Source organism: Patagioenas fasciata, chromosome 20, assembly GCF_037038585.1.
Source record: "Patagioenas fasciata isolate bPatFas1 chromosome 20, bPatFas1.hap1, whole genome shotgun sequence".
In the NCBI taxonomy this organism is placed as follows: domain Eukaryota; kingdom Metazoa; phylum Chordata; class Aves; order Columbiformes; family Columbidae; genus Patagioenas; species Patagioenas fasciata.
Window position 1 is genome coordinate 10,158,307 of NC_092539.1, and position 24,417 is coordinate 10,182,723.

A 24,417-nucleotide genomic window follows, 5' to 3' on the forward strand; every position below is an offset into this window, starting at 1 on the left:
AGAGTTCACAACATTGTCTCTGCAACTGTTCTGTTTTGCAGAGCTGCAATCAGAGCGTAACTCATAGACAGGGAATATCCCTGAAGAGTTTTTCACAGTTCATGTGTCAGGCAGGAATGCAAAGGATCAATTTACAGCCACAGACAAAGATCAGAACATGCGGGGGACCTGGGGAATGCCTCTCACCCCAAATGCTTTTACTGGTTTAACTGATCCTGCTTGTCTGACTGCCGTGAGGTTTCAGCTAAGCCAGGGTTAACTTCTGAGTGGCAGCAATAAAAACACTGTAGGTAGACTGCGGTGAGAGCCGGGCTGGGGAAACATTAAACAGCGTCCCCTCGTAGTCTCTTCTGTTGTCAGGCTAAGGGAATTCCAGCGTGTTTTGGAGCGCTCCCCACGCACCGCTGTGTTCAGCTGAACCTGCTGGGGCTGCGCGGCTCTTTGCACCAGAACATTCCCTTGTTCAGATCACCCTTTGCTGCTCGGCCGCAGCTGTCGGGAGAGCCGGGCGTGGAGCTGAGGAGTTGTACTGAACGCGCTTTTGGGATGGGATGGGTGCTATGGACCTAAGCAAAGAAGTTGCAAAGGGTTTACTGGGTCTGTTTGGCCAGATTTTGGGCCATGCTTGGGCTTTGCCTGAAAGTTCGGACTCGTCATTAATGTGTTTGTTTCTTAGATGTGTTTGTTCTGTTGTAATTTAAAGTTTCCTGGTAAACTTGAGACAAAACCAGAGGACGCAGGAGACAGTTTTGAAATGAACTTTTCTTCTTTTTATATCATTTGCAACAGGATCTTTAAATTTAGGCCTTAATATTACTCATATTTATGTACGTATTCAGCAAACGATGGCATGAGGAGTGTGAGTTATCTGGAAGAGCACACATACATTTGCAAGAGTAAAGAAAAAGCTGAAATGTTATTTTTTAAGACTGACGGGAAATAAAACACAGAGATTTAATTCTTGTTGGGACTTGTAACCCAAGATAAAGTTGCTCACCACAAATTAACGATATAGAAAATATAATCAGCATCTAGGATTTAGGGCAAAAAGCAGGTGCATTCGACTTGAAAGCAGCGCTCAGCACCGAGGGCTGAAGCGCCTGCCTGCGCCTCTGCCGAGGGAGAGGCGTGTTTTATTTTCCCTGCTTATTCATTTTCTGAGTCATTCATCTTGCGCTGGAGCTATTGAGAACTGGAGCAGAGTCTGGGAAGCACTTGGCTTGTGAGCGCTGGCTCCTGATTGGGCTGGGAACGCTGCTCCTGGGGAATAACGTGTGAATTCCATCTGCTCCGAGCAGCCGGGACGCGCGGCGAATTGCGCCTGGAAAGGCACCTTCGGGCAGAGCCGGGCCGGGGAGCCCGCGCCGTCCCGCTCCGCGTCCAAACTTGGAGCTGCCGCTGCGTTTCCTTTCAGTTTCCCTGCTAAAGTTTGTTGTGTTTTGCTCAAGGTGCTTCTGCTGTGGCTTTGGGGCTTGTTTTGTGCTCCCCCCCCCCTTTTTTTTTTCTCCCTGCGTGGGATTTCTTCTGGGATTCAGCATGCGCATGAAACGGGGAAATAAATCAGCGAGTTTTGCAGCTGCTTGTTGCAGCACAACAGTTAACGTGGAATGTCTGAGTGGCTCTGAGAAACTCCTTCCCAAGATTTGAGCTGCCGGTGCAAGGTAAGCGCTGGAGGGCTCGGGAGCGACCGGGACCGAGCCGGCGCAGAGGGGTTGTCTTTTGTTAGGAATGAATGTGTCTCATCTGAAACGTACAGTTGCCTTGTAGCAATGCCTGAGATCAAAGCCTGTGTTTTGTCTCCATTTCTCTAATGAACCTGAAGAAATGAGCAAGAGTTGGAACAACAATTGTCTTTTTTTTGTGTAGAAATTGTTTTACAATAGGTCTTAAAACTTTCTGCAGTGTACGTGTCATTGTAATTCAAGTCAGCATATAGTTCTCAGTCCGCATCTTTATGCGGAGAACTCTCTCAACTCTTGCTTTGCCGATTGTGGCATCTCTTTCAGACTGTCATCTCAGACGAAGTACAGCTCTTTTGCAGCAGCCCGGGTTGCAGTCCGGTGGTACGTTCCTCTTCAAGAAAACAAGATGTAGTTTGCCAGCCCATTAAATTCTGCTCACTAATGACCTGCTGCTGTAGACTCAGTCACTGGAGACAAAACCGTGGCCGTTCCCTTAACCCCAGCACAGGCCTGACGCCACCACCCCCTCCCATTACTCTTGGCACATACTGAACTTTTTCACGTTACTGTTTTAAAACAGTTATTATCTATTTTTCTGAAGTTACTTTGCATTCGGACGCTTCTACCTACGCAACCCGAGGTAGCTAAGGGAGGCCATACAATATTGATGTTTTACAAATCTCAGCCTTCCTTCCCGTGAGTCGCATTATTCCATTGGCTGTTGTCTGTCCCAAGGAGAAATCCACAAAGTGTATTTCTAAGCTTTTGTTTGCTGAAGGGCTCACTGTAAAGTATTTTTGGCAAATACCTGTTGTGTAGTTTTTGTGCTGGTGTGTTAATTGTAACTGTGTATGTTTTCGAAGAGAAATGTTTAGCACCTGTAAATAAGGGAACAGTGGATTTATGCAGCTGGTACTTGATCTAACCTAAACTTTTCATAGTGATTCAATTTTAGATACATGAAAAGTTCTTCCATGTAGTATGCTTGCTTACACTCAGGCCTTTTGAGCTGATGTTCTTGTAATACAGAAAAGATCTGCTGGAATCCGAACAGTTAGCCATCTTTTCACTTAGTCATTTTTGTGGCAAGATGCCACATCATCAAAAGCAATTATTTTAATAAGAAAGAAGCGGAGTTTGCTGCAGCCTGGCTCAGGAGCGTGGCTGGAGCCCCAGAAACGATGGGGGCTACCTGTGGGGGACCAGGACCCAGCGGCCACGCTCGCTTTGTGGGCAGATCCATGGGCCGAGGTGTCCCTGTATCTGGCACAAGCCTGGTGTTCCTCTCATGTGAAAGCTCATGTGGGTACCAGTACAGTTACTGGGAAACCCCATTTCTCATTCATTGCTACTGCTAATGAATACTCACTTAGGTCTCTTTTGGTGGAATTATATTGTCAGTTGTAGATTTCCCAGCAGCCCTGTCTTATCCGTCAATAGACCAGACATCATGATTACAATGAAGTAGCATAAGGAATGAAGTTCCGCCCTCCGAACTCCCGAGGTGGAGATCACGTCGGTTCCAGACCCAGGGGAAGGTTCTTTGCTGTTTGTAGCGACCGAGTGTCAGCAGCCGCTGATGGACACGGGACCGTGGACCCGGGCTGTGGGGCTCGGGGATGCGTACATGGGTACATGTGCACAATCACATCAGGAGCTCATTGTAAAACCGTGTTGATCTTCTGCTCAGAGCGGACAGGCCTTTTCTCTTTCCCCTTCATCAAGCACAGTAGTTACTTGGTGTTTGCATGGGTAGAGTTTGTTTAGGGACTTAACGTTCTGCACTCCAGGCTATTTGTTTCCTTGAAGATGAAGAATTGTCATTTTCACTATAGGAAAGAGTATTTTCTCGCTAATGTGGCAGCTCCGACCAAGAAACATCATTGTGCACTGACAGTTTGCTTTCAGGAATCCACACGAATTTCTCTTGTCTCCCACCCCAACTCTTGCCTGACTCAATTCCCAGGCTTTCTCTGGCCATTCAGTCTCCCTTGATTCCCAAAGAACGTGGTTCCCTCTGCCCTCCGTGCTGCCTGGACCCTAGATCAGTACCTTTCTCCTCAACTTGAGTTTAAGACAAATCTGACCTACCTAGAACATAGATCTCCAATTTGCAGATGTGAACCAGGGCGATGAGGCACCACCACTGATACCAAAGTACTTTACATGTATCTGTGCTAGCTATTTCTGTTGCCTTTTATATAATCTAGTGTTCCTTTGCCAAGGAGGAAAATGTATTAGGAACTATTTTTGTGTTGTTAGGAGTGTTTTTGCTGGCTCGGAGCTGCTCTGAATAGATGCCGCCTCCTGGGATGATGTCATTGCTGCCGGTGCTTACCAGTGGGCTAGGAAAATGGAAAAAATCAAGATAAAATCAAGATAAGACAACAAAATCAAGATAAAAGGTGGCTATCTTGCCTCCATTTAGGTCAGATGAAGCGTAGAAGGCAGTGTTTTAAACAGGAGAGCAGCATTAATGGAGAGAGAAGGGTTCCAGAGAAACTGGGACAGGCTGGGGGGAAGCGCCCGGGTTCTGCCTCAGACTGTGTGAGACCAGGTTGCAGAGCAGCTGTGGCACTGAAAACCACCAAAAGTAGGTCTGATTTTGGATTTCTTCATGGAAATGTTGGCAGTCCTCCTTCCTTTCAAGGTGTTGAAACCACGGGCGCTGGGGAGCTCTGGCTCTGCCGGCCCAGGAGCCCAAACCTGTGCTGGGAACCATCGCAGTGACCCAAGGGTTCTGTCCTCCATGAGCAGATATTCATAGGGGTTAAGTTCCTCGGCGAGGCAGCGATTCCTGTTTGCTTCTCCAGTCTTTTTCACATTACGGGGCTGTTTAACTACATTAAGAAATTATCTGAGCTAATAACGTGCTCTGATTTCTTCAAAGGGAAAGAGTTTATGTACAAAGTCTGGTCATGTCTGAGGAAGTGCAGCACATGATTTTACTTGACATAATTGAGGATGAAGGCCTTACGTGCTGTAAACTTGCCAATGGTATAGACATTTGTAAATTACCGAATTCCATACTCTCTGCAGTGTAAATGTGTCTGAAAATATCGATGCTTTGTCAGTATATTCACATCAGTCTTGGTGCTCAGGATCATGTTCCTTGCAAATGGATCCCACACCAAGACATGTTCTTAAATATTTCAAGCTAATTATGTATGTACATATTTTGGTATAGGATAGAGATTAAATATAAATCAAAAACCAACACAGAGAAACATGTTCCCCATTGGATTATAATAAACTTCTTCCTACTGTAAGAAACGTGTGTCCCGGTAGATGTAGCGTATGGATGTTCTGAAACCCATGATGTTGAAGGGTTGAGTGCCCATCTCCTCCAGCTGCTCTGGGTGTCTTCTCGGGAGGCCCAGCCAAGCAACAGCGCTTTCCTCTGGCCTCATTTCTAATGCATTAACCCCTCATTCTCAGCTGGTGAATGGGTAGACATGCACTTTCAGATAAAATACACTCATTTTTCCTGTTTGGCCTGCCAGGGTCCTTACTAAGTAGAACTGGTTTCAATAAATCCTTGTAGCTTTGAGAAGTCTAGACTTGCGGTCATGGCAGCTCAGAAGGAGGAAACAGGAATCAGAGAGCTTTGCCGGCTTGGTGAAGAGCAAAGGTTTCAGATTTATTCACAGATTTATTCTGTAATTGCTTCAGATACCCAGTGTCTGTTAAGTTTTGAAGTAGTGATCTTATTTTATTCAATCTGTTAATATAGAACTGGCTTTAAGCCCCTTGCTGGTTCTGCTCCCCAGTGCAAAGCGAGTGCCCTGGAACATATTCCTTCAAGGTATTTAGTTCTGATGGTGAGTGGCCATCAGTGCTTCAGGTTAAAGTCACGGTTGGCTTTGAACTTAATTTTCCTGATGATAACCTGTGACGTGTGATGACAAAATTGTTGTGCAAATTGTCCTGTCCAGGGTAAGCTTGCAAATATGTTTTTCTTTCTTTTATCTTTTTTCTTTAATTGCTACTTGCTCTCGTAAGCCATACGATGCATTTGATAACAGTCATCACGTTTTACAGCTATCGCTATAACCTGGTGCTGTCAACCATCTGCATCACTCCTCGTGTTCTATAGAGACTGAAAACAAATACATAGTTAATTTTAGACAGCACATCACTCCTGTTAATGCGGTTTCGTGTGCCAAGTATCATCACTGTGTGATGTCTGTGCAAATAAGCTCGTGGAAGCCAGACAGAATTGACACCCAAGTGGATTCCTGAATGGTTTAAAGCCCTTAGGGCCGTGGTACAGGTGTCGGGCTGCGGGATGTTCGGATTGTACAACAGTCTGGGCACTTCATGTTGTAACCTCCAACTGGAAAATTCTAATTTCATGGAGTCTGAACTTGACATCGTCTGAGCAGAGAAGTTGGGTGAAGAGCTGACAAGCAGTTCTTGGCTCTACATCTGAATATACCTGGGGAAGTGCTGTGAGCAGTGGAGAAAATGCAGAGCGCCCTCTGAACCGAGGGAAAGAGCGGAGAAATTGTACTTGATTAAAGAGAAACCTGGGCAAAAAAGGTGCAGAAGCAGTAGTCTGTAAAACAGCGTCCAGAGAAGCCTGTGACACTTCTGCTTTGGTTCTCGAAAAGGCAAGACTATGCATAGACCGAGCAGAGCGATGGCACAGATGACAGGGTGTGTGTGTCCTCCAGCTTTAGCCTGAGAGGGGAATTATGGCCACTTATTTGGCTTCATTGGAGGGCTCAGCGTTGGTGCTTAACATGGCATCTGTGTACAGCAAAGCCTTCAGCGTTACATTGAAACACCGTGGAGAGGTGGAAGGGGTCCCACAATAAAGACGATGTGCTTTATATTTCCTGATTATAGTGCTTTAACTCTTACATTACTGACATGCAACAACAGATAAGCTAGATTTTAAAAGGAATGTTCATGGAAACCGTAATTGTATATCTCCCAATTTTTTTCTTCATAGGGAATCCATTTAAAATTACACAGTAAACCCCTCTTCATCTTCTGAATGTTTTACTGATTAGCATAATTTATAACTAGTTCTTGTGAATGAGGTGATTGTACCCAGGTGATTGCAAAAAGGTCTGCAGATCTTAGCTTTATAAATATTCTGAGCCTAACTTTGTTAAAGTAATTGATGTAACATGAGTGAGTGCTGTGCAGAGCTCTTCAAATGCAGAGACCACACACTGTGTCGTCCTTGGAGCCAATGCTCCTCTGGCTTTGCTTCTCTTAGCAAAAAAATTAACTCCGCGATTATAAAATGCAGCTAATGCTTTGCGTCTGCAGTCGGAATCATCTCGCATGAGATCGTTCAGCCCACGCTCCAAATCCTGCTGTTGTTATGTCACGCTTTGCCTTGGAGACCTGGAAAACTGACTTTGCAATAGCTCAGCAGATCAAATATGTTCTTACATAGTGAGGTGGTACAGGAAAATCCTGGTAGGTTGATAAAGCACCTTGAAAGGTGACTCTGACAACCAGAGAAAACACCCAAACCCTCCTCTTTGCAGAGTTGTTTTCATGCCCAGCTGGCGAGGCACTCGACAAAGTGAAGAGGAGTTATTCTCTTAGCAGACAAAGCAGTAACTAAAGGTCGCAAGATGAATGGAGCCACCCTGGCCGTGCGGGTGATTTGTCAGACACGGGCTCGGGGCTCTCGTGCCCAGGCCTGGCGCCAATTCGGGGGCTGTGGGGCCATGGCGGGTCCTGCCGACACCGTCCTGCTCCAGCCACCGCCTGCCAGGGCTTCTGTGCTCATCGCTCGGCCTCCTTCTCCCGGGTTTGCTTGCTCAGTGCTCCCAGAAGGGCTGGATGTTTGCCCGGGTGTTAAACACTCGGCTTGTGAATTGGTGCAAACCTTGTCAGTTGTGTTTGTACTTCTCCGAAGAAGTTTTGTGGCTTGTTGGCGGGTGACATGGCTGTTTGGGAAGGGGAGGAGCGCTGCCACGGCTTGCCGGGGAGCAACAACCATCCGACATCATCTACAACTGCCTGCCAACTGGGAGTGATTGCTTTATGTCTTGGAGCAAATCTCTGGAGAACTGCCAAGGTGAAAACATGCACAGCTATCCCCTGTGCAAACTTCTACTTTGTGTAATGATGAGAATCAGGGAGAAGCTGGGATCCTTCTTTCTGTAGAGCAGGGAAATAAAGATTTCCAGCTGTTAATAACCACACGTCTAGGATTCTTCTTGTTCGAGCTGGGGCAGAATTGCCTGGAAGTCCCTGGAGAACTCCAGTCCAGCACTACACATCTGAAAGATTTGCATCCCAGTCCAAAATATTGCCATTGCTTGACTGAATCTCCAAAAGTAAACTGGAACTGGAATCTGTAGTGCTGTTGGCCATCAGTTTAAGTGTTTTGATAGGAGTATCGTGGGTGGAGTGCGTGCTGTGCTCTGCCGGTCCCGAACGCCCACTTTGGAACAGAGGAGACCTGGAGGGAACCTACACGTAGTGCAGCTGACTTCAAAGAAACAGCTTCTCTGTGTATGTTGTGTTCGGTAAATATATTGGTGCTCTGTTGGTTGGTCCTTGGTGAACCTTAGAGGCTACAATTTTCCTTGATTTCACTACAAGAACGTTGAAGGCTACGCCATTGACTTCAACAAATCGCTGTCTTCAGTAGGCCAAGGTGGGCTCTACCAGTGGAACGCAACAGACTGACCATAAGCCCTCCAAACTATTGCTAAGCTTTTATTTTCTGGATCTTTCTACTCTCTCTCCAGGTGTAGAGCGGCTGCAGCGGGTGCTGTGGCTGCCGCTGGCCCCGCGGCTGCAAACGCAGCTCTGGCTGATGAAACGTGGAGCTTCACGGGTCCCGCACCGCTACTCTGGCTGTGCTGAGTTACCACGCAGCTTTAGGCACAGAGCTTTACCGACTGCAGCAAATACATTTGCTGCGCTTTATGGAGCGCGGAGAAGCTTGTTTTCAGAATTTTAATCATCTTGATAACTTGTGTTAGGATTGTATTCTGTTGGACTCCAGGAAATTAATGAGAGCAGTTCAAACGTGGACATTATTGGGAAGGTGTGATGCTAACAGCGCAGTTAGAAAAAGAGTTTTCGAATCTGGGTGAGGCAATAATGAGGTCAGTAAGGATCGTGGAGATACACAGTGTGGCTACCTGGGAATCCCCTTGGCATCTTGCTCTTTATCTACAGGGTCCTGTTGTCCCATGGGGGACCAGCTGCTGATGATTTTCAAGTTGCACTTTGCAGAGGTGAGGAAACATTTGTAATGATGATTGAATAGCTCATATACAGAGACTGTGGAAAGGATGTTTTCTTGTCAAATGATGTTTCTGGATCATTTAGGATGAAAACAGGAATTGCAGCCACTGAAGTTAGCGCTTGCATCCTTAGAAATGAGCAGGTTTTGCTTTCAACCTCTTGTTGCCCCACACCGAGTGGAGGAAGGCTCGTCCCCTCCATCGCGGGACTGGTTTGCACCCTGGGCTCGGCCAGCGCATCCCAGCGCCTGGCGCTCGGGTCGTTATTTGCAAGATTAGGCTGTTCTCAAGAAGACACGCCAGGCTGAAGCCTCTTCATTGCCGTATCTCAAAACTTCATATTAGAAAGCTGTGATGAACGATGAACGTTTCTTGTTGCGATTACAGATGAGGAATAGCAACCAACAAATCACACCACGCAGGTGTGTGAATTACTGAGACGCTCTCTGTAGCCTGGCCAGCAAATCATTAAATCAGGTGAAGATGAGCACCGGCCTGCCCGGGTATTCTCACTAGAGCACAGCAGCAGATCTGCTGTCTGTCCAGATCATCCCCGCTCTGGGAGTCACAGCCGTGGAAATGTGAAGCTGGTCCGTAGCCACAGAAAAGTCACATTACGAATGCAATTTAGGGGGCTACACCTACCACACCTAAAGCAGTGCTCTGGATCCCTAAGCCCGTCAGCTCAAAGGGCAGGAAACCGGGAGGCCACACGTAGCTGTGTAAAACTTCTCTCCCCGCATTTACTTGGCTTGGGGTGCCTGGCACGCTGTGAATCCAGTCAGTGGGGAGTTCATGCACAGCGTATGTTGTAATGGGGCTTTAAAGCATGGATCTTGGCAGATATATTTAATATCTGACAATTAAAATAGCTTGGCTGACAAACGCACTGAATATTGCCAGATTTGTGTAAGATCCTGTGAATTCCTGACCTGGATGTTCACTGGAGGAGGGAACCCAAGCAGAGGAGGGAGGTGTGAACCAGGTGTGGAAGACAGGACTCCTCGCTCCTTGCCTACTCCCTTATTTCTTCTGAGGAGTGAGAATCTAAAACCTGCAAAATGGGGTTAATCAAATGATTTAGGATTATCCTAAGTTCAGCTCGCTCTTAAAAGTTGTTCCAGTTTCAGTCTTTATATAATTTACCTTATGCTTGGGGTACTGAGTAATGAAAAATCTAAACAAACACAGCGTTAAGCCTCAATCCTACATGTAAATCTGTGCACATGTGCTGCAAACAAGATAGCACCCGTGGACAGATTTGTTTGTGTTGCCATGTGAGCCAAATGCTATGGTTTTGCTTGTTTTAATTATTGAGTCCTGAAAGAATTTGCTGTGAAATCCCACCAGGCAGAGATAAGACTAAAAGCCTTGTAATCTACAACTGTACAGGAGGGTCAGTTTATGGCCTGAATGTGCTGGCGAATAGAGATGTGGAGAGAATCTTTCATAGTGAAATGGGACGAAAACCTGTATTATTGTAGTGCTTTTGCAGCATGTAAACTATTTCTGTTTGTGATGAACATAAAGCTTGGAAAATCCCGATGACTTCCCACCCACCTCCCCTATTGTCAATGAAAACATGGGAGCGCTCTCACAGTTTGGAACTGAAGGCCACGTTCCTGGGGCAGTTCCAGTTGTTAAACTATGGGGTGTTCTCCTGAGTCTGCTCAGGAATCACGAGTAATGCTTTAAAAAACAATAGAATGCTTAGTTGTAGAAAAAAATGCCTGGGTCTGGTCTCATAAAAACAACCAGCCAACTTTTAAATGATGTTGGGTTACGCACTATCTGGAACTCTTACATATCGTAACCTCGTTACGTGTGAGATAGTTATGGTAAAGGAGTTTAAAGGGAATCCCCTGATATTTGTACTTGGGACGTTACCTCTCTGCCACTATTATATAGAGATTCTCCATCAGATTGCAAAGTCTCTCTCACCCCCTTTAAAAATATCACCAACCAAAGAGAAGACAATGTTTAATTTTATTTATTTATTTTTTTTTTCAAAAGGAAAAGAAAGTCATGTCTGGGGAAGAAGGGAAATCAAATAAAAAATTTAATGCCAGAGAAGAAAGGCAAGAAATGCAGTTGCCATGGAAACCAGAGCATAAGTAGAAACTTTCCAGCAAAGAGCAGAAACTAAAAATGAAAAAGCAGAGAGCAGAGCGCTGGCGGGTGGCCAGCAGCCTCCCCCGCCTCCTGGTGACTCGGTGAGATGTTCTTAGTCATCCTCGGCACCTCTGGGGAGCGCTGCGTGCGTTCGGGAGCAGAGCTGGGCCCGCGGGTCAGCGCACGTCGCTCAGGATCAGTGTCAGGGGGTGGAAGGGACCTCAGAGCTCATCCAGTGCAATCCCCCCATGGAGCAGGAACACCCAGCTGAGGTTCCACAGGAAGGTGTCCAGGCGGGTTTGAATGTCTGCAGAGAAGGAGACTCCACAACCTCCCTGGGCAGCCTGGGCCAGGCTCTGCCACCCTCACCATGAAGAAGTTTCTTCTCAAATTTAAGTGGAACCTCTTGTGTTCCAGTTTGAACCCATTACCCCTTGTCCTATCACTGGTTGTCACCGAGAAGAGCCTGGCTCCATCCTCCTGACACTCCCCCTTTAGATATCTGTAAACATGAACGAGTCCCCCCTCAGTCTCCTCTTCTCCAGCTCCAGAGCCCCAGCTCCCTCAGCCTTTCCTCATACGGGAGATGCTCCACTCCCTTCAGCATCTTGGTGGCTGCGCTGGACTCTCTCCAGCAGTTCCCTGTCCTTCTGGAACTGAGGGGCCACAACTGGACACAAGATTCCAGATGTGGTCTCCCCAGGGCAGAGCAGAGGGGCAGGAGAACCTCTCTGACCTACTGACCACCCCCTTCTAACCCACCCCAGGTACCATTGGCTTCCTGGCCACAAGGGCCCAGTGCTGGCTCATGGTCACCCTGCTGTCCCCAGGACCCCCAGGTCCCTTTCCCCTACACTGCTCTCTAATAGGTCGTTCCCCAACTTATACTGGAACTTGGGGTTGTTCCTACCCAGATTCACAACTCTACACTTTCTCTTGTTCTATTTCATTACATTTTTCCCACCCAGCTCTCCAGCCTGTCCAGGTCTCTGATGGCAGCACAGCTTCCAGTGTCAGCCACTGTTCCCAGCTCCCCTCCAGCATCAGGGGAAGGACAACATGAGTGAGATGGCTGTGCCAAAACCACCCCGTGTGCTTCAGCTCGGTGCCACTTCCACTGAAAAAGGGGCAGATTGCCTGGGGATGGGCAGAAGACCAGGTCACAGTGGGCTTGGGAGACAGAGCATGGGAACTGCGGCATCTCATGGTCGCAAACATCCCGTTCTGTCCGGCACACTGGGATTGTTTGTTGCTGGCGTGTTTAATTCAGTTCTATGCAGTAAAGTGATTGGAATAGCAGTTATTAAGTCAACAACCACAATAACATGTACGCATATTGGAATCTGTTTTGCCCCTGACTTTCCTGCTGGACTGTACTGAAACTGCCTCACCTGGGCTCTTCCCTTGCCTTGCATATGTCTCATTTAAATCTTATTCCAAACCAGAAGGGTTTGTGTTTGTTGTGTTCTAAGTTGGAAGCGTTGAAGCCGTGAGTAATTAACTCAAGGATACTTCACTGGCGTTTCCGAGCAAGTAAAATGGATGTAATTTTTTTTTAATGTTCTTTAGCATCTGTGCATGAAAATGACTGCGCAGCAATTGCAGAGTATGACCTTGCATTTGTTTTCCTAGGATATTTTTAATGCCAAAGGCAAAGTTTATTCAGCTAAAATAACAAGTACGAGTGGTTTGGCCGTGGTGGTTCAGTTCCTGGGGGTGTAAAAAAGAGAAGAAAATAATGTTCGCTAAGCTACGCAAAACAGATTTTTTTGAGAGGAAAACAGATCTCGGGAGGAAACAAAACCACGTACAGATTTGTTTAATGTCTGGGGACTGATTTCCGTGGTAGAGGCGGGTTTTTGTGGGTAACAAACATCAGAAGCAGGAGAGCACGGGCCGAGCAGGTTCAGCCGAGCCGGCGCCGTCCGGCCTGCGGGCGGCAGCAGCGCCGTGCGGAGCGGGAGCGCTGGGCCTGGAACTGGAACTGGATCTAGGCCTAGGCCTAGGCCTGAGCCTGCTCCTGCCCCCGGGCCTGCGCCTGCCCCGCTGCTGCCTTCCTGTGGGGAGATGAACTCCGTGGAGTTTCCCTTCTTAGAGCAAAACATGTCTATGCATTTGCTGGGTTAAAGACACTGTGCTGCTGATGGGATTCACCTGGAAAGAGCCTTGAGCAGATGGAAGACGGGGTGTTAGGCACTGCTCAGGAGCGTCTCCTCATTAGGAAAGAAGCTGGTGTGATAGGGAAAGCTTCTGTCTAAGCTGTATTAGAATGCAGGTCTATCTTCAGAACGTAATATTCCATTAGTCTGAAAAGCGCTGACGTGGCACTCAGCGTTTCTGGCTTTTTCAGCTGAAAAGGCTTTCTCACGGCTTCTGTGCTTAGAGTATACAACAAATGTCTTTTCCTCTGTGCTCAGCACAGGCTGAGACCATTGAAGTGGCCTTTGTTTTTTTATGGCTTTATCTGAAAGTATGTGATTTCTCTTGGAATAGTCAAAATATTGATGGGCTCTGGGGGCTTATTTGTTACTTAGGAATGCTCAGAAAGGTTGAGAGAAATTGAATAGAGGTGTACACTTAACGTATGCAAAGTAATGCATAGACACCATTGGCAAGAGTGCCACAATACCCTGTATTATGTTGATTTATACACAGCTATGCGTGTTGTGGTATGGAGCCTGTGAGTGACGTGACCTAAACAAAAGAGCCCTCGGGTTGAGCTAAGATTATATTCCAGAAGACTCTGACTGTAACAAGATGCCTTCCGTGCAGTATTACCACATACCGTGTAAAGGTAACCATGGGCTTCTTTGTTGAATTGAACAGAATGAGCATTTTGAGAAATTCCTCTTCCTGATGTCTGTTTTCAGCATTGCTGTTAAGTGTTTTACCACTTCTCATTAGTCAGTGTTTGCCAGACTGCCTTGTTCAGGCGTAGATCTGGAGGAAATCTGTGCCCCTGACCCTCGTCGGTTCTGGTAGGAGCAAAAGTGCCTTTCTATAATGAGCTGAACAGGCCCCTCCAAAATCCCTGCAGTTCCAGGAGCTCTGGAGTCTGTTGCATTTAGCCTGACACAGTAACCAGGGTCCTGATCTATGTGAGGCTGAGGAAAGGAGAATCCAGCCTTTTCAGAGGTTGTTTATGGTCTCTTAACTGCTAAGACAAATACAGTGCCTGTAGGTGTTTTCTACCCCTCTTAGGATCTTAGTGGTTTTGCATTTTAGCCTTGGCCAGCAAGAATCCCCTGATACAGGTGAGCCTGTGTGCTCTACAGCTTTCTGAGCTTTGTATAAAGCTTAGCTTAGCCTGCACACCAGGCCTGCCAGACTGCCTAGTTCTGCAGATCAGTGCTGCCCAAGCTATGGTGACTGGTACGATCTGCTCCAGAGGTTTTCAAAGCTCAGGGTTGCAGACACGGGTATTGTTCAGCTAAAGTCCTGACCTGAGAGGTCCTGCTATTAGAGTATTAATCTCAAGGTCTCCTTTAAACATCTCTGTTATTGGGGGTTGGAACGGAATTTCAGAGTGCTAAAATGTGCTCTTCCCAGTTTCTCCCACCTTCCATCAGTGGTTCTGTGTGCACTGCTCTCCCTCCTCATCCTCTCAACCTCAGCAACCTTTGAATAGTCTGTAGGCTCTGGTGATGGTTCCATATTGTTCCTCCTTCCTCTGCAAGCCGCTCATGGAAGAAAAGACAGGAACGCGTTGGAAATCACTTGCTCATGCATAGTTCATAGTCCCATTTTTAAATCACCTCCTGCTTGTGTCACTTGCCGAGTCCATCAAAGCAAGAACCTACCCAGTTCCCTGCCCTGTCCGCCCCTTAGCGAGCAGCCTGCATGGCAGGGGTTGCCCTTACAGTTTCAGAGAGATCTAATCCTTGAGAGAGCAGTGGAATCGGTGCTGGAAACGGGCTGCACACAGGAAGGTCGGTGTCTCTACTAAATTGTTGTGTTGCTATTTTTTTCTCACAAAGGGGAATTCCCTTAACCCCCTTTCCGAAGAGCCTGTTAAACTCAGCCAGTACAAAACTCCGACGTCCTTTAATAGTTTCAGATGTCAGCTCCGTGGCCTCTGACTGTGTGTTCTGCTAATATGTTCACAACTCCCCGGGGAAAACTAAGCCGGGAATAACCAACACTTTCTCAAGCCAGGCTTCCTGCTTTAAGGCTGTGTTTCTTTTCCTACCGTATACGTACTTGCTCATCTCCACAGCTCACGCTTCTTGCCCTTCTGCATTGCCTGTACTGAAATGAGGTGTTACCAGGGGTCTGAGGGGAGGGCGCAGCATCGGTTTTGCTGCCTGAAGGAGGACAAAGGACCCTTAACATTTCTCTGCAGTTGCCTCTTGGCTTGGCATACTGTTCGTTTCAATAATAAAGTGTTTCCTTTCATTCTCAGTCAGGCCCCTGCCAGAGCCGTAATTGTTCACAGATGACTCATTTTGGCTGCAGGATCAAAATAAGGGAAAAGTGCTGTTCGCAGAGTCTTTGAAACGCACAAGATGGGAAGAGATGTTCACGCTTGATATTTGTACCATATGTTGTTTCTAAATTTTATTATAGAACCTTTCCATTTCAAAAGAGATTCCAGTCTTGTCCTGGGGATGATTTAGAAAGAAAAAGATAAGTAGGGTTTTGAGTTAGGCTGAGATTAGCAAAGACTGAATATGTGGTTTCAGCTGTGGAGCAGCAGCCTGCAGGGGCCAGGTGGGAGGGGACAGTCTGGGGTCTCTTGCTGCTGTGATGTGTGTATATAGATATAGATTATAGATATAAATATATCTATCTGTGCATTGTTTAGGTGCTGGACACTCAGTCGTGACTTTTATCAAAGTCACATTGAACTTCTCATTTGTAGAATTTGTTTTGAGATCTCACATTTTGAGTTGTAGCAGGTGTTTGCATTTTCTTTGTAATGACAATGTAATGAATGCGTGTAGAATGCTTCTCATGAACAATCACACGTATCGATCGGCTCTTTGCTCTCTTTGGGTGTCAGCTCTTTTTAATGTGTTTGCTTCAGAGGTACCTGTTGTGAAATTCAGCACAGAGGTCAAGAACGAGGTTCCTTTTTAGGATGGAGAGCAATGCAACGGTGTGATGGTTCCTGCACTGCTGTTCGTGAGCTCTGTCCATTAGGAGCTGTTATTCTTGTCTCTTACAAAGCTTGTTTTGAGGTCACCCAACTATTTTAAATAAAATGCCAAACAGGCATCAGAATACTTGTCCTTCTTTGCACCAGTGCATCCTTTAGACTGAAGAACTGTGCAAACCAGCACTGCTGCCGCATGGATGAACCAGGGCCGTGCGGCCAAGCTGTCATTCCATAGGTGCTCGAAGGAAAGAGTTCACTTGTTAACCCAGCAAAAGAGAGTACGTTAGAAGAATAAAGGTTGTCATTTAAGCAGGAAGAGTTTTTCTGTAGCTTTTCCCCTCTAAAAATACAATGGGCATATTACAAGAATGGGTATGTATAGACTATTCCAGATAGCGAGTGGAAGATCTGTATGAATAACTTGGTAACAGAATATTCTCATAAAATAGACAGTGTTTCCTGTGATCCACTGTCATGTAAGTCTGATAAGGAAGACGGCTAAAGAACATAGGTGCCAAAATACTCCTTGGCAGAGTAATCTGATGCCGAAAAGCAAGTAAACCAAGCAACTCTATTTGTAGCATAGTTTGCAAATTGTGTGGCAAGGGAAGGAAGAAAATAATCTGTCACATGAAAAACGAAGTTTGGATTGTGTGTACATAAATCAGGGATTTGTTGTATGTGGGTAAGATCATTATCAGGCATTTAAGCAAGAATTTGAAGTGTGTAATCTATTAATTAATCAGGAAGTAAGTTTTACATAGCATGTGTAATCAAGTTAATCTTTCATTTCACTTGTCAACATAGACGCTGCGTTCAGTGTGACGTTATCGCGGGATTGAACACCCCGAGTGTTGATTCCCGCTGCTGTGTAAGTCTCACGTGTCCTCACACCGTGGAACCGGCATCGGGAGGTGGGCACAGGAGCATCTGCTTCCCTGGGGCAAACCGGCTCCTCCGCTCAGGAATTGCTGGTTGTGCACACAGTGACGTGCCCGGCACCTCCAACACCGGCAAACCCCCTTTCTCCTCCCCACCTTGAGCTGAAAGGACCAGGCTGCCATGGGCAAGGAGAGCGATGCCCACAGCAAGCTTGGCAAGATGGTTGCTTTTTCCTGACCTTTTAGCGCAGCACGTTGGAAAGCCGGGATATTAAAACACCCAATAAATAGCTGCAACTTCTGCTGCTTATAACTAATAAATTTGGCATTGAAAGCCGGGGATGCCAGACTTTTATCAACTTGTTCCCTACAGCAACACGGCAGCGAGTTTACTACAGAAATACAAAGTAAAAATAGTTTTAGGACTTTTTTTGCTATAAGAATATTTTGATGAAGGTTAGTGCAGAATACGTAGTTTATTACAATAATTCATTATCACATCTAATAATGAGGTTCCTAAGCTAAAGGTGATGATTTTATTGAAAGATGAGCCTGTAATTCGTGTGTGCGCGGGCAGGGAGCGGCGTGTGCTGCGGCACAGGCTGCGTTCGGTGTCGGTGCTGGAGGGGATTCGTGTTCGCCCAGCACCATGGGGAGCAGAGTTTGAGTTTCAGTTCGTACCCTGGCGCTGGCTGCAGGTCGGGGTCACACAGCTCCCCGTGGGTCACCTTGGGGAGCTCGTAGCAGAGAACCCTTTAATTCCCTTCCTCCAAGGAGGAAACAGGAGATCCTTGGAGACCCAGCGCTGAAGCACCCTGTTCATCACTCCGTGGATCAGCGTTAACGTTTTATTTTAGTAATAAGGTTTTTCATAAAGAGTAGTCGGGCTTAAACAAATGTTTCCTCCCCGTGGCTGCTCACGCGTGGTGCTGGGGAGCGCTGTGCAGGTCCCGTGTGTGGATGAGGAGCTTTGTTTGGTGCGGGGGTTTGTACGAGATTTTTCTTCGTGGGAATTTTTGCTGTACAATGGGATTTTGAAGCCGTGGTTTTCTCTTCTGCGGGGCTGTTGGAAGCAGCACTTTGTTCTGAGACACGGGACGTTTCATTCTGATAAAAGTTTCCTTTTCAGTTTTTGTTGACCTCTATGTTTTTAATTACTTCCTTGGGTCAATGGAAATCATAGCACAAATCTTCAGATAGATTTTGCCTTTCTGAATTTCCTAAGCATCATTAGCACTCAGGTTATAAACCAAGTTACCTGAGCAGGGTATTCTCTGTCGTTAGGAATACATGCCCATAAATGTAAAGCAAGTTAGCTGACGTGCTTTGGGCTGCAGCTGCTGAAAGGTGCCGTGGAGAGTTGGTGTTCTGAGCTCTATTGTTCCCTGGGAGCGTCAGGAAGCGCGTGGGGCTCTGGGGTCAGTCCGTGTGTTTCTCCGCGTTCCCCCGGCGCGGGGTTCACTGGGGACACAGGAAGCGGCAACTCGGGCTCTCAGCCCCGCGGGACTGGGCGGCTCCTCCTCGTCAGCCGCTTTGGGGGCTTCACAACGCGTTTGTCGACCTGTTCGCCTGTTCCGCGCTGGCTTGCAGCCGGTGTATCAGTGAACTCCCGCTGTCAAGGCGCTGCCCTCTATGCTGAAATCAAGTGTGGTCCAAAGCTCAGCTTGTTGGGACTCATTGGGAATGAGAGGTGGAATTCCTAGGCCTTGCTTTTATTTCTCTTACTTCCTTTTTGGTGTGTGATATTTGACAAACTCTTTGTTCACACTTCTAAATATGTGACAATACATTCTTAAAATTAGGACGTTACTTATCAGAAGCCAAATAACTGACTTTCCTGCTTAACATTGGGCACTTGCCTTTGATTTTTTTTTTTAGCCTGAGTAAAAAAGAGGAAGTTTGAATGTTTTAAGCACATTAAAAAGCTGAACAAGTATCTGTAAAAGCATCTATGCTCCGTTGGATTAAAGACAGTGTAGTATAAAAGATATAGTTATGCTTAATACTTATTCATCATGAAGGGATTATCTTGAGGTGGGGAGGCTCCATTGATTCTTTGAGCAAGGACTAAGGGATGGGGACATACACCCTTTTCTGTCCCAGCCTTCACACGTGATCTTGTGTAAATCACTTGGGGCTTCGCTTCTCCATTGATGAAACGGGTCCGGTGGTTACGGTGCTGCAGTGGGTACAACAGCCTGTGTATTTCATTATATCACATGTACCGCGGGCAAGGAGTCATCTCAGTGCTGTACACACATCTCGGAACAGCGTGACATTGATCCAGCTTCGCCGTAGTAAATACACAATGAACACCGTGACATAAACAACAGTAATGGTCTGTAGGTAGGGAACACTAATGCTAAAGAATTCATGTCCTGCTTTAACTTCTCTAACACCTCCTGAACACTTGTTTAATATTAAATTATTCAGATGCGTATTCCCTCTTGCCTTTTTTGTATGACGCTGCTTTTTCTACTCATTAATATCATTAAATATCTATAGTATGTATAATGACTACTTTCCGTTTACACTTGGATTTCATCACCATACAGACAGCAAGAGTATTCCATGGTGCCTTGGTAGCTGTGACACTATTCGATAAATGAAGAGCGATGAATGCTATGCTTAAATTGAATGTCGATGTTTATTTCTTACTTTAATCCCAAGGTTATCAAAAAGGTGTTGGGGGGGAGGAGTTAACACCCCCAAATTTCTGCTATATTGGGCTCCATTTGCTGCTGTCTGGAGAGATTCGGCAGAGCCCGCACCAAACTCATCGCGCTGCTCTGGGGGAAACAGCCGGGCTGTGAGGTGTTATTTTAGAGACTTTAATGTTGTCAGCTTTCCTCCAGAGCAGTTCGTGCATCTCAGGTTTGCAAGGGATGGACTTTGCTGTACACAAAAGAGCGTTTGTGTCGGGATGTGACTTTCAAAAAGGAAAAAAAAAAAAGAGCAGTCCTGGATTCATTGAAAAGGCCCAGAGCAGTCGCATTCCCGCCCAGATGGGTCACTCGTTTTGTTGCCTGCTGCTCTGTAGCATCTGAACTTAAAGCCTGCAGAAACGCGGTTGAAGTGAGAGAGACAGGGGCAAGCCGGCCAAACTCCATCACAACTCCTGGCCGCTTCTGCCTTTAGGGCACGGCTGCTTTCTCTTGTCGTGATGCCTTATAGTCCCTCGTTAACCCCTCCTGTTTTATCGTCACTTCGATGACTGTTTCTGAACTATGCTGATTAAAAATACAGATCCCTGAAGGTGGAGCAGATGCGCATGGACACGCGTCCCCACCAACCCCACCTGCTCCGGGGGCTCCGAGATCCCAGTCCCGTGGGGTTTGAGGATCGGTCACCTGGCTCCAATTAAGCAAACCCAACAGCTGTGAACCTTCCCTTTTTAGATTGTCTGGATTTTGGGTGAGCTTTGTAGATGAGTTTGTTTGAACTTTGCTTTCCATCAGTGCCTGCTTTGGCTGTCGGGGTAGACAAAAGAAAAGTAAATTGGATAGGCTGTTTCATTGACATTTGTAGTGATAAAAGCATAAATGTACGAGATTCTGTTAAGAGCTACGAGCTCAGTTATTAAGACACAAAAATGCAGAGACCTGTCTATAGCTCATCTTTAACTGAACCTCAGGATTTTCCAGTTTTCCCATCACTGCCTCCTGGACACTCTCAGCTCTGTGAACTGAATCAGCGGCACAGGCTGCGTCCCCGCTCGTCCGCACAATGGTTGGAGTTGTTCCTGTAGTCCTTTTTTTTTTAATCTATCCAAATATGGAAAAGAAGCTGTGTAAGAAGAAGGCGGCAGATGTGCAGTAAGTGAGGCTTTTCCTTTTGCCGGGCTCTCTGTGGAGGTGGGTGAGGAATGTCCCTGCACCCCCTCCCCAGAGCCTCCTGTCCAGCTGGGATCTGCCTCCTTGACCTGAACTTGTCATTGGCCTCTTGACGGGCTCATTCCTGCGAATTCCTCCCGTCCGGCCTCAAAACCAGGCATGGACTCGCTGCACAGCCCCCGGTGCTTTCCTCCTGGAAGGGCCTTTCTCAGCTGAGAAGCATCGCGGGTTCACCGCTCATGGAAATAAGAACATAGAGATTTTGTAGAATTCTGATGTTTTTCACGGCTGCACAAGTTTATGAAATGGTAAAATTAAGGCGGATGGTTGGTGGGCGGGAAGGGGCTCCAGCGTCCTCCCTGCGACAGGAGCATGAGAGTTTCTGCCTCTCGTTATTGAAGGTACAACACTGGAATCCGGGGAAGTTTCCAGCTTCTGAAGCTCCTGCTAAACTGGGAAACATCCTCAGTGAGCCCATCCCGTCCTGCAGCTCCACAGGGCACCGCAAACCTACATTTGCACACACGTCTGGGAAAAACGACAAAACTAGGACGCAAGACAGAGAGGAATCATGCAAGCGGCGTTTTGCAGCTCATCCCGCTCTGATGAGGTTTCTCAGGCATCCGCCAGCTGGTAAAAGAGGCAGCACGTTAAGTTCTTGGTTTTCTGAAACGTTGCCTATCGCTCTTCTCATAGAGTGTTTTCTATGCTGGCAAGGGAAGGAGCTTAGGTGAAGGATTCTGGACATTAACTTTTGGGCTTTTTAAACTGTGAATGTGGAGTGAAATTTTTTATCATCTGGTTTTCTTCTGGTTTTTTCCATGGCTTAAAGTGTTAATTCTGCCCATTGAAATGCAATTTTATTGAGCAATATGAGCCGGGGGCGGAATCTTCACCACCATCAGAACCCAAATGGTAAATAGGCTCTTTCTCTAATTTGCGGGATGTGCTATAACTCAGTTTGAATGTTGAAAGGAAACGGGCCTCCAGGGGAGTCTGGAGCTCTGTTCATTCAACTTCTAATTAAAGTTTTCCCCTCTCAAGTTTCACTTTATTTTCCGGGGCTTTTGCTCCGTGATGATTATTAACATGTGTGCCACGGCCAGGAAATCATTAGCCCCTTCCCCAGCCCGTTGGTGGAGGTGCCTCCCGCCGGCGGCTCCACCTCGCGATGCTCGAGCCCGGGTACCAGCGTGGCCCCCGGGCTCCCCCGCCGGCTCCACGCAGAACCGCTTGGTTTATTCCAGCACGGTTTGATCAGATGTTGCTGTGCGGCCGAGAGGATCCAGTCCAGGATTTCTTCCAGCCTATTCTTCATGTTTCAAGAGCCCAGGCCAACTCCGGCTTCCTATTCCGACTCCAGCAGGCTTATCTTTTTTGGGGCAGGAATTGTTAGTAGGGTTTATCTCGCTTGCTCCAGTCCTCCCTCAGCTGGGACATGGACGCTGCTGCCGCGCTCTTTTTTTTTCCCTCTCTCTTCTTTTATGTTTTCTTCTTGTTGTTTTTCTTTTTAAATGTGTAAAGTGAAGAGTTCCTCTTCCCCCCCCCTCCCTTTCCTCTCCAAAGAACCAACCTCCAGTGAATGAAAGGCTGGAGGTGGTGCTGCTTTGCCAGAGGGGAGAGTGAACCTGTGCCTGCATGTGTGCACGTGTAAAATAGACACCAAAATGTCAGTGAACAGCAGGAAAAGTTCCGGGAGACCGTCCTACTACTATCGACTGCTCCGGAGGTCACGACTTCAGAGACAGCGAAGCAGATCCCGGAGCCGGAACAGGCCGCTTAGTAGGGGTAATTGCAACAACCCTTCTCTTTAATTGACAGTGCAAACACTGTTGCTTACAGGTGGCTTCGTCACTGGAGATGAGAATGACCAGTGTGGCTGTCTGTAAGCGTCCCCGTGTCGAGCTGTGCGGAAGGTCAGTGCTTGCGTGGGGAGGGAGACCAGGCTCAGGGGCTGCTCCCGCGGTGGCTTCAGCGCCTTGTGGAGCTGCAGCCCGCGCTTTGCACTTCTCCACGGTTCATTTGTTTCACTTTGTATAATTAAGATAACTGGGTTGGGTTTTTTTAACTAACTGAGGTGTTTAGACGCCTGATTGATGATTATAGAGATTTGAAAATCCTTGGCTGAGAGGTGACATCCATATGCAAAGACGTGTTGCTAGAACATCTTGTTCTTCATGCGCTGAGTGTCACCAGGGGTTTCGAAATGACAAAGCGGTTTAAGGGCAGCATTTTCAAACGAGCCTAAAGATTGTGCTCCCGAGGCACTGCAGAACCTGTGGGACTTGTATTCCCCAATCACTTTGTGCTTTTAAAACTCCTGCTCTAAAAGGGCCTATTTGTCCTCATCAGCAGGAGCCGGGTCCGCAGTGTTTCTGTAGGGCACACTCGCTCATGCTGCCCGTGTCTTCTACTCGAGGCAGCTACTGACCCAGTTGCATGTTTAAAATCAGCTATTCTGTCTTTCTCCTGTGGTGTGGAATACGTGTTTATTGATGCTTAGGCCTGTCATTAAAGCGGTCAAAGAAGCGCGAGACTTGGAGTCATTTTCCTTTTCAGAAGGGAAGGGAGAGGGTCGTGTTTGGCTTCCAGTGTGATGATCCAGTCATCTTTATCATGTCTTGAGCTGATCAAAACCATTAGTTGAAACTAATTTTTGGTTATAGTTTGAATAAAAAGCCATAATAAAAAGCACAACTGCAACAGTGCATCAGGTGTTTGTGCTCGTACTCGTCTCACTGGAGTTAATTCTGATTGAAGGAGATTGTAAAGCAGACTCCAGCACTAGGAGATGTGGCTTAGTGCGATGTCCTCTTCCTTCTTTTCCTGGCATACAGTGCTTTTTTCAGGATTTTGAATCATCACCGAGAAAACAATAGGAAGCTAAATCAGTGCCTGAGCTTTTCCCTTCAGCAAACTGTTTTTCTTCCCATGATTTTTCGTTGTTTTGTCTGTCAGGAAGCAGTGTGTGTACACTCGCAAGCATGGAGCAGTTGCCTTTCCCCCTTTATTTGTATACTGCTCAAAACCAAAATATTTTCCTGTCATTTCAGTTGCTGTGACAAACAAAATGTGTTGGTTTCCTTTAGGTAACCCAGTATGAACTTCATGGTGTGATTTGTCATAAACACTAGGAATATGCAAGCAGATTTGATGGAAATGGAAATCAGCCCTAATGTTTGTGAGAAATTGGATTTGAACCAACAGAAATCTTGTTGCTGTTGATCTCTCGCTGAGCGTTTTGTGGCTGTCACACTCTGGGGGATCAGAATACCCAACACTAGCTGAGCTCCTCTTATCTGTACATCCTAAGGGGATTCGCATCTCTGGATAAGAGTTTTCTGTTCGTTTTCCCCGTGTTTTTGCAGGAGATGCAGCCGGCGGGTTGTGCAGAGCGGTGTCGCCCAGCAGGGTCACAGGTTGGTGGCAGAACTCGGTCCCCAGCCTAACAAACCTGTTCCTTGGCACTTTGGATCCCAGCCGAAGGTTAACGAACAGCAGTGTGGGAGCTACGGCGAATGCAGAAAGCAGAATGAGGTTCTAGATCTGTTTGAATTTGATGTGCTGTTGATTCCCAAACCC

At 46.8% G+C, this 24,417-nt stretch overlaps 1 protein-coding gene across 5 annotated transcripts in view; it reads left to right on the top strand.

Annotated features, from left to right (window-relative positions):
* Positions 1-1,526: 1,526 nt before the first annotated feature.
* DAB2IP (DAB2 interacting protein) overlaps positions 1,527-24,417 on the top strand; it is a 147,277-nt gene continuing 124,386 nt past the window's right edge. For 2 of the 5 annotated variants that reach the window (XM_065853613.2, XM_065853616.2), the window contains exon 1: positions 22,161-22,623. In XM_065853613.2, the coding sequence (XP_065709685.1) occupies positions 22,503-22,623 (121 nt within the window). In that variant the 5' untranslated portion in view covers positions 22,161-22,502. Of the gene's footprint in view, positions 1,662-22,157; positions 22,624-24,417 lie in introns of those variants that run through there. The other 3 variants (XM_071817237.1, XM_065853615.2, XM_065853614.2) reach the window with 3 other exon arrangements.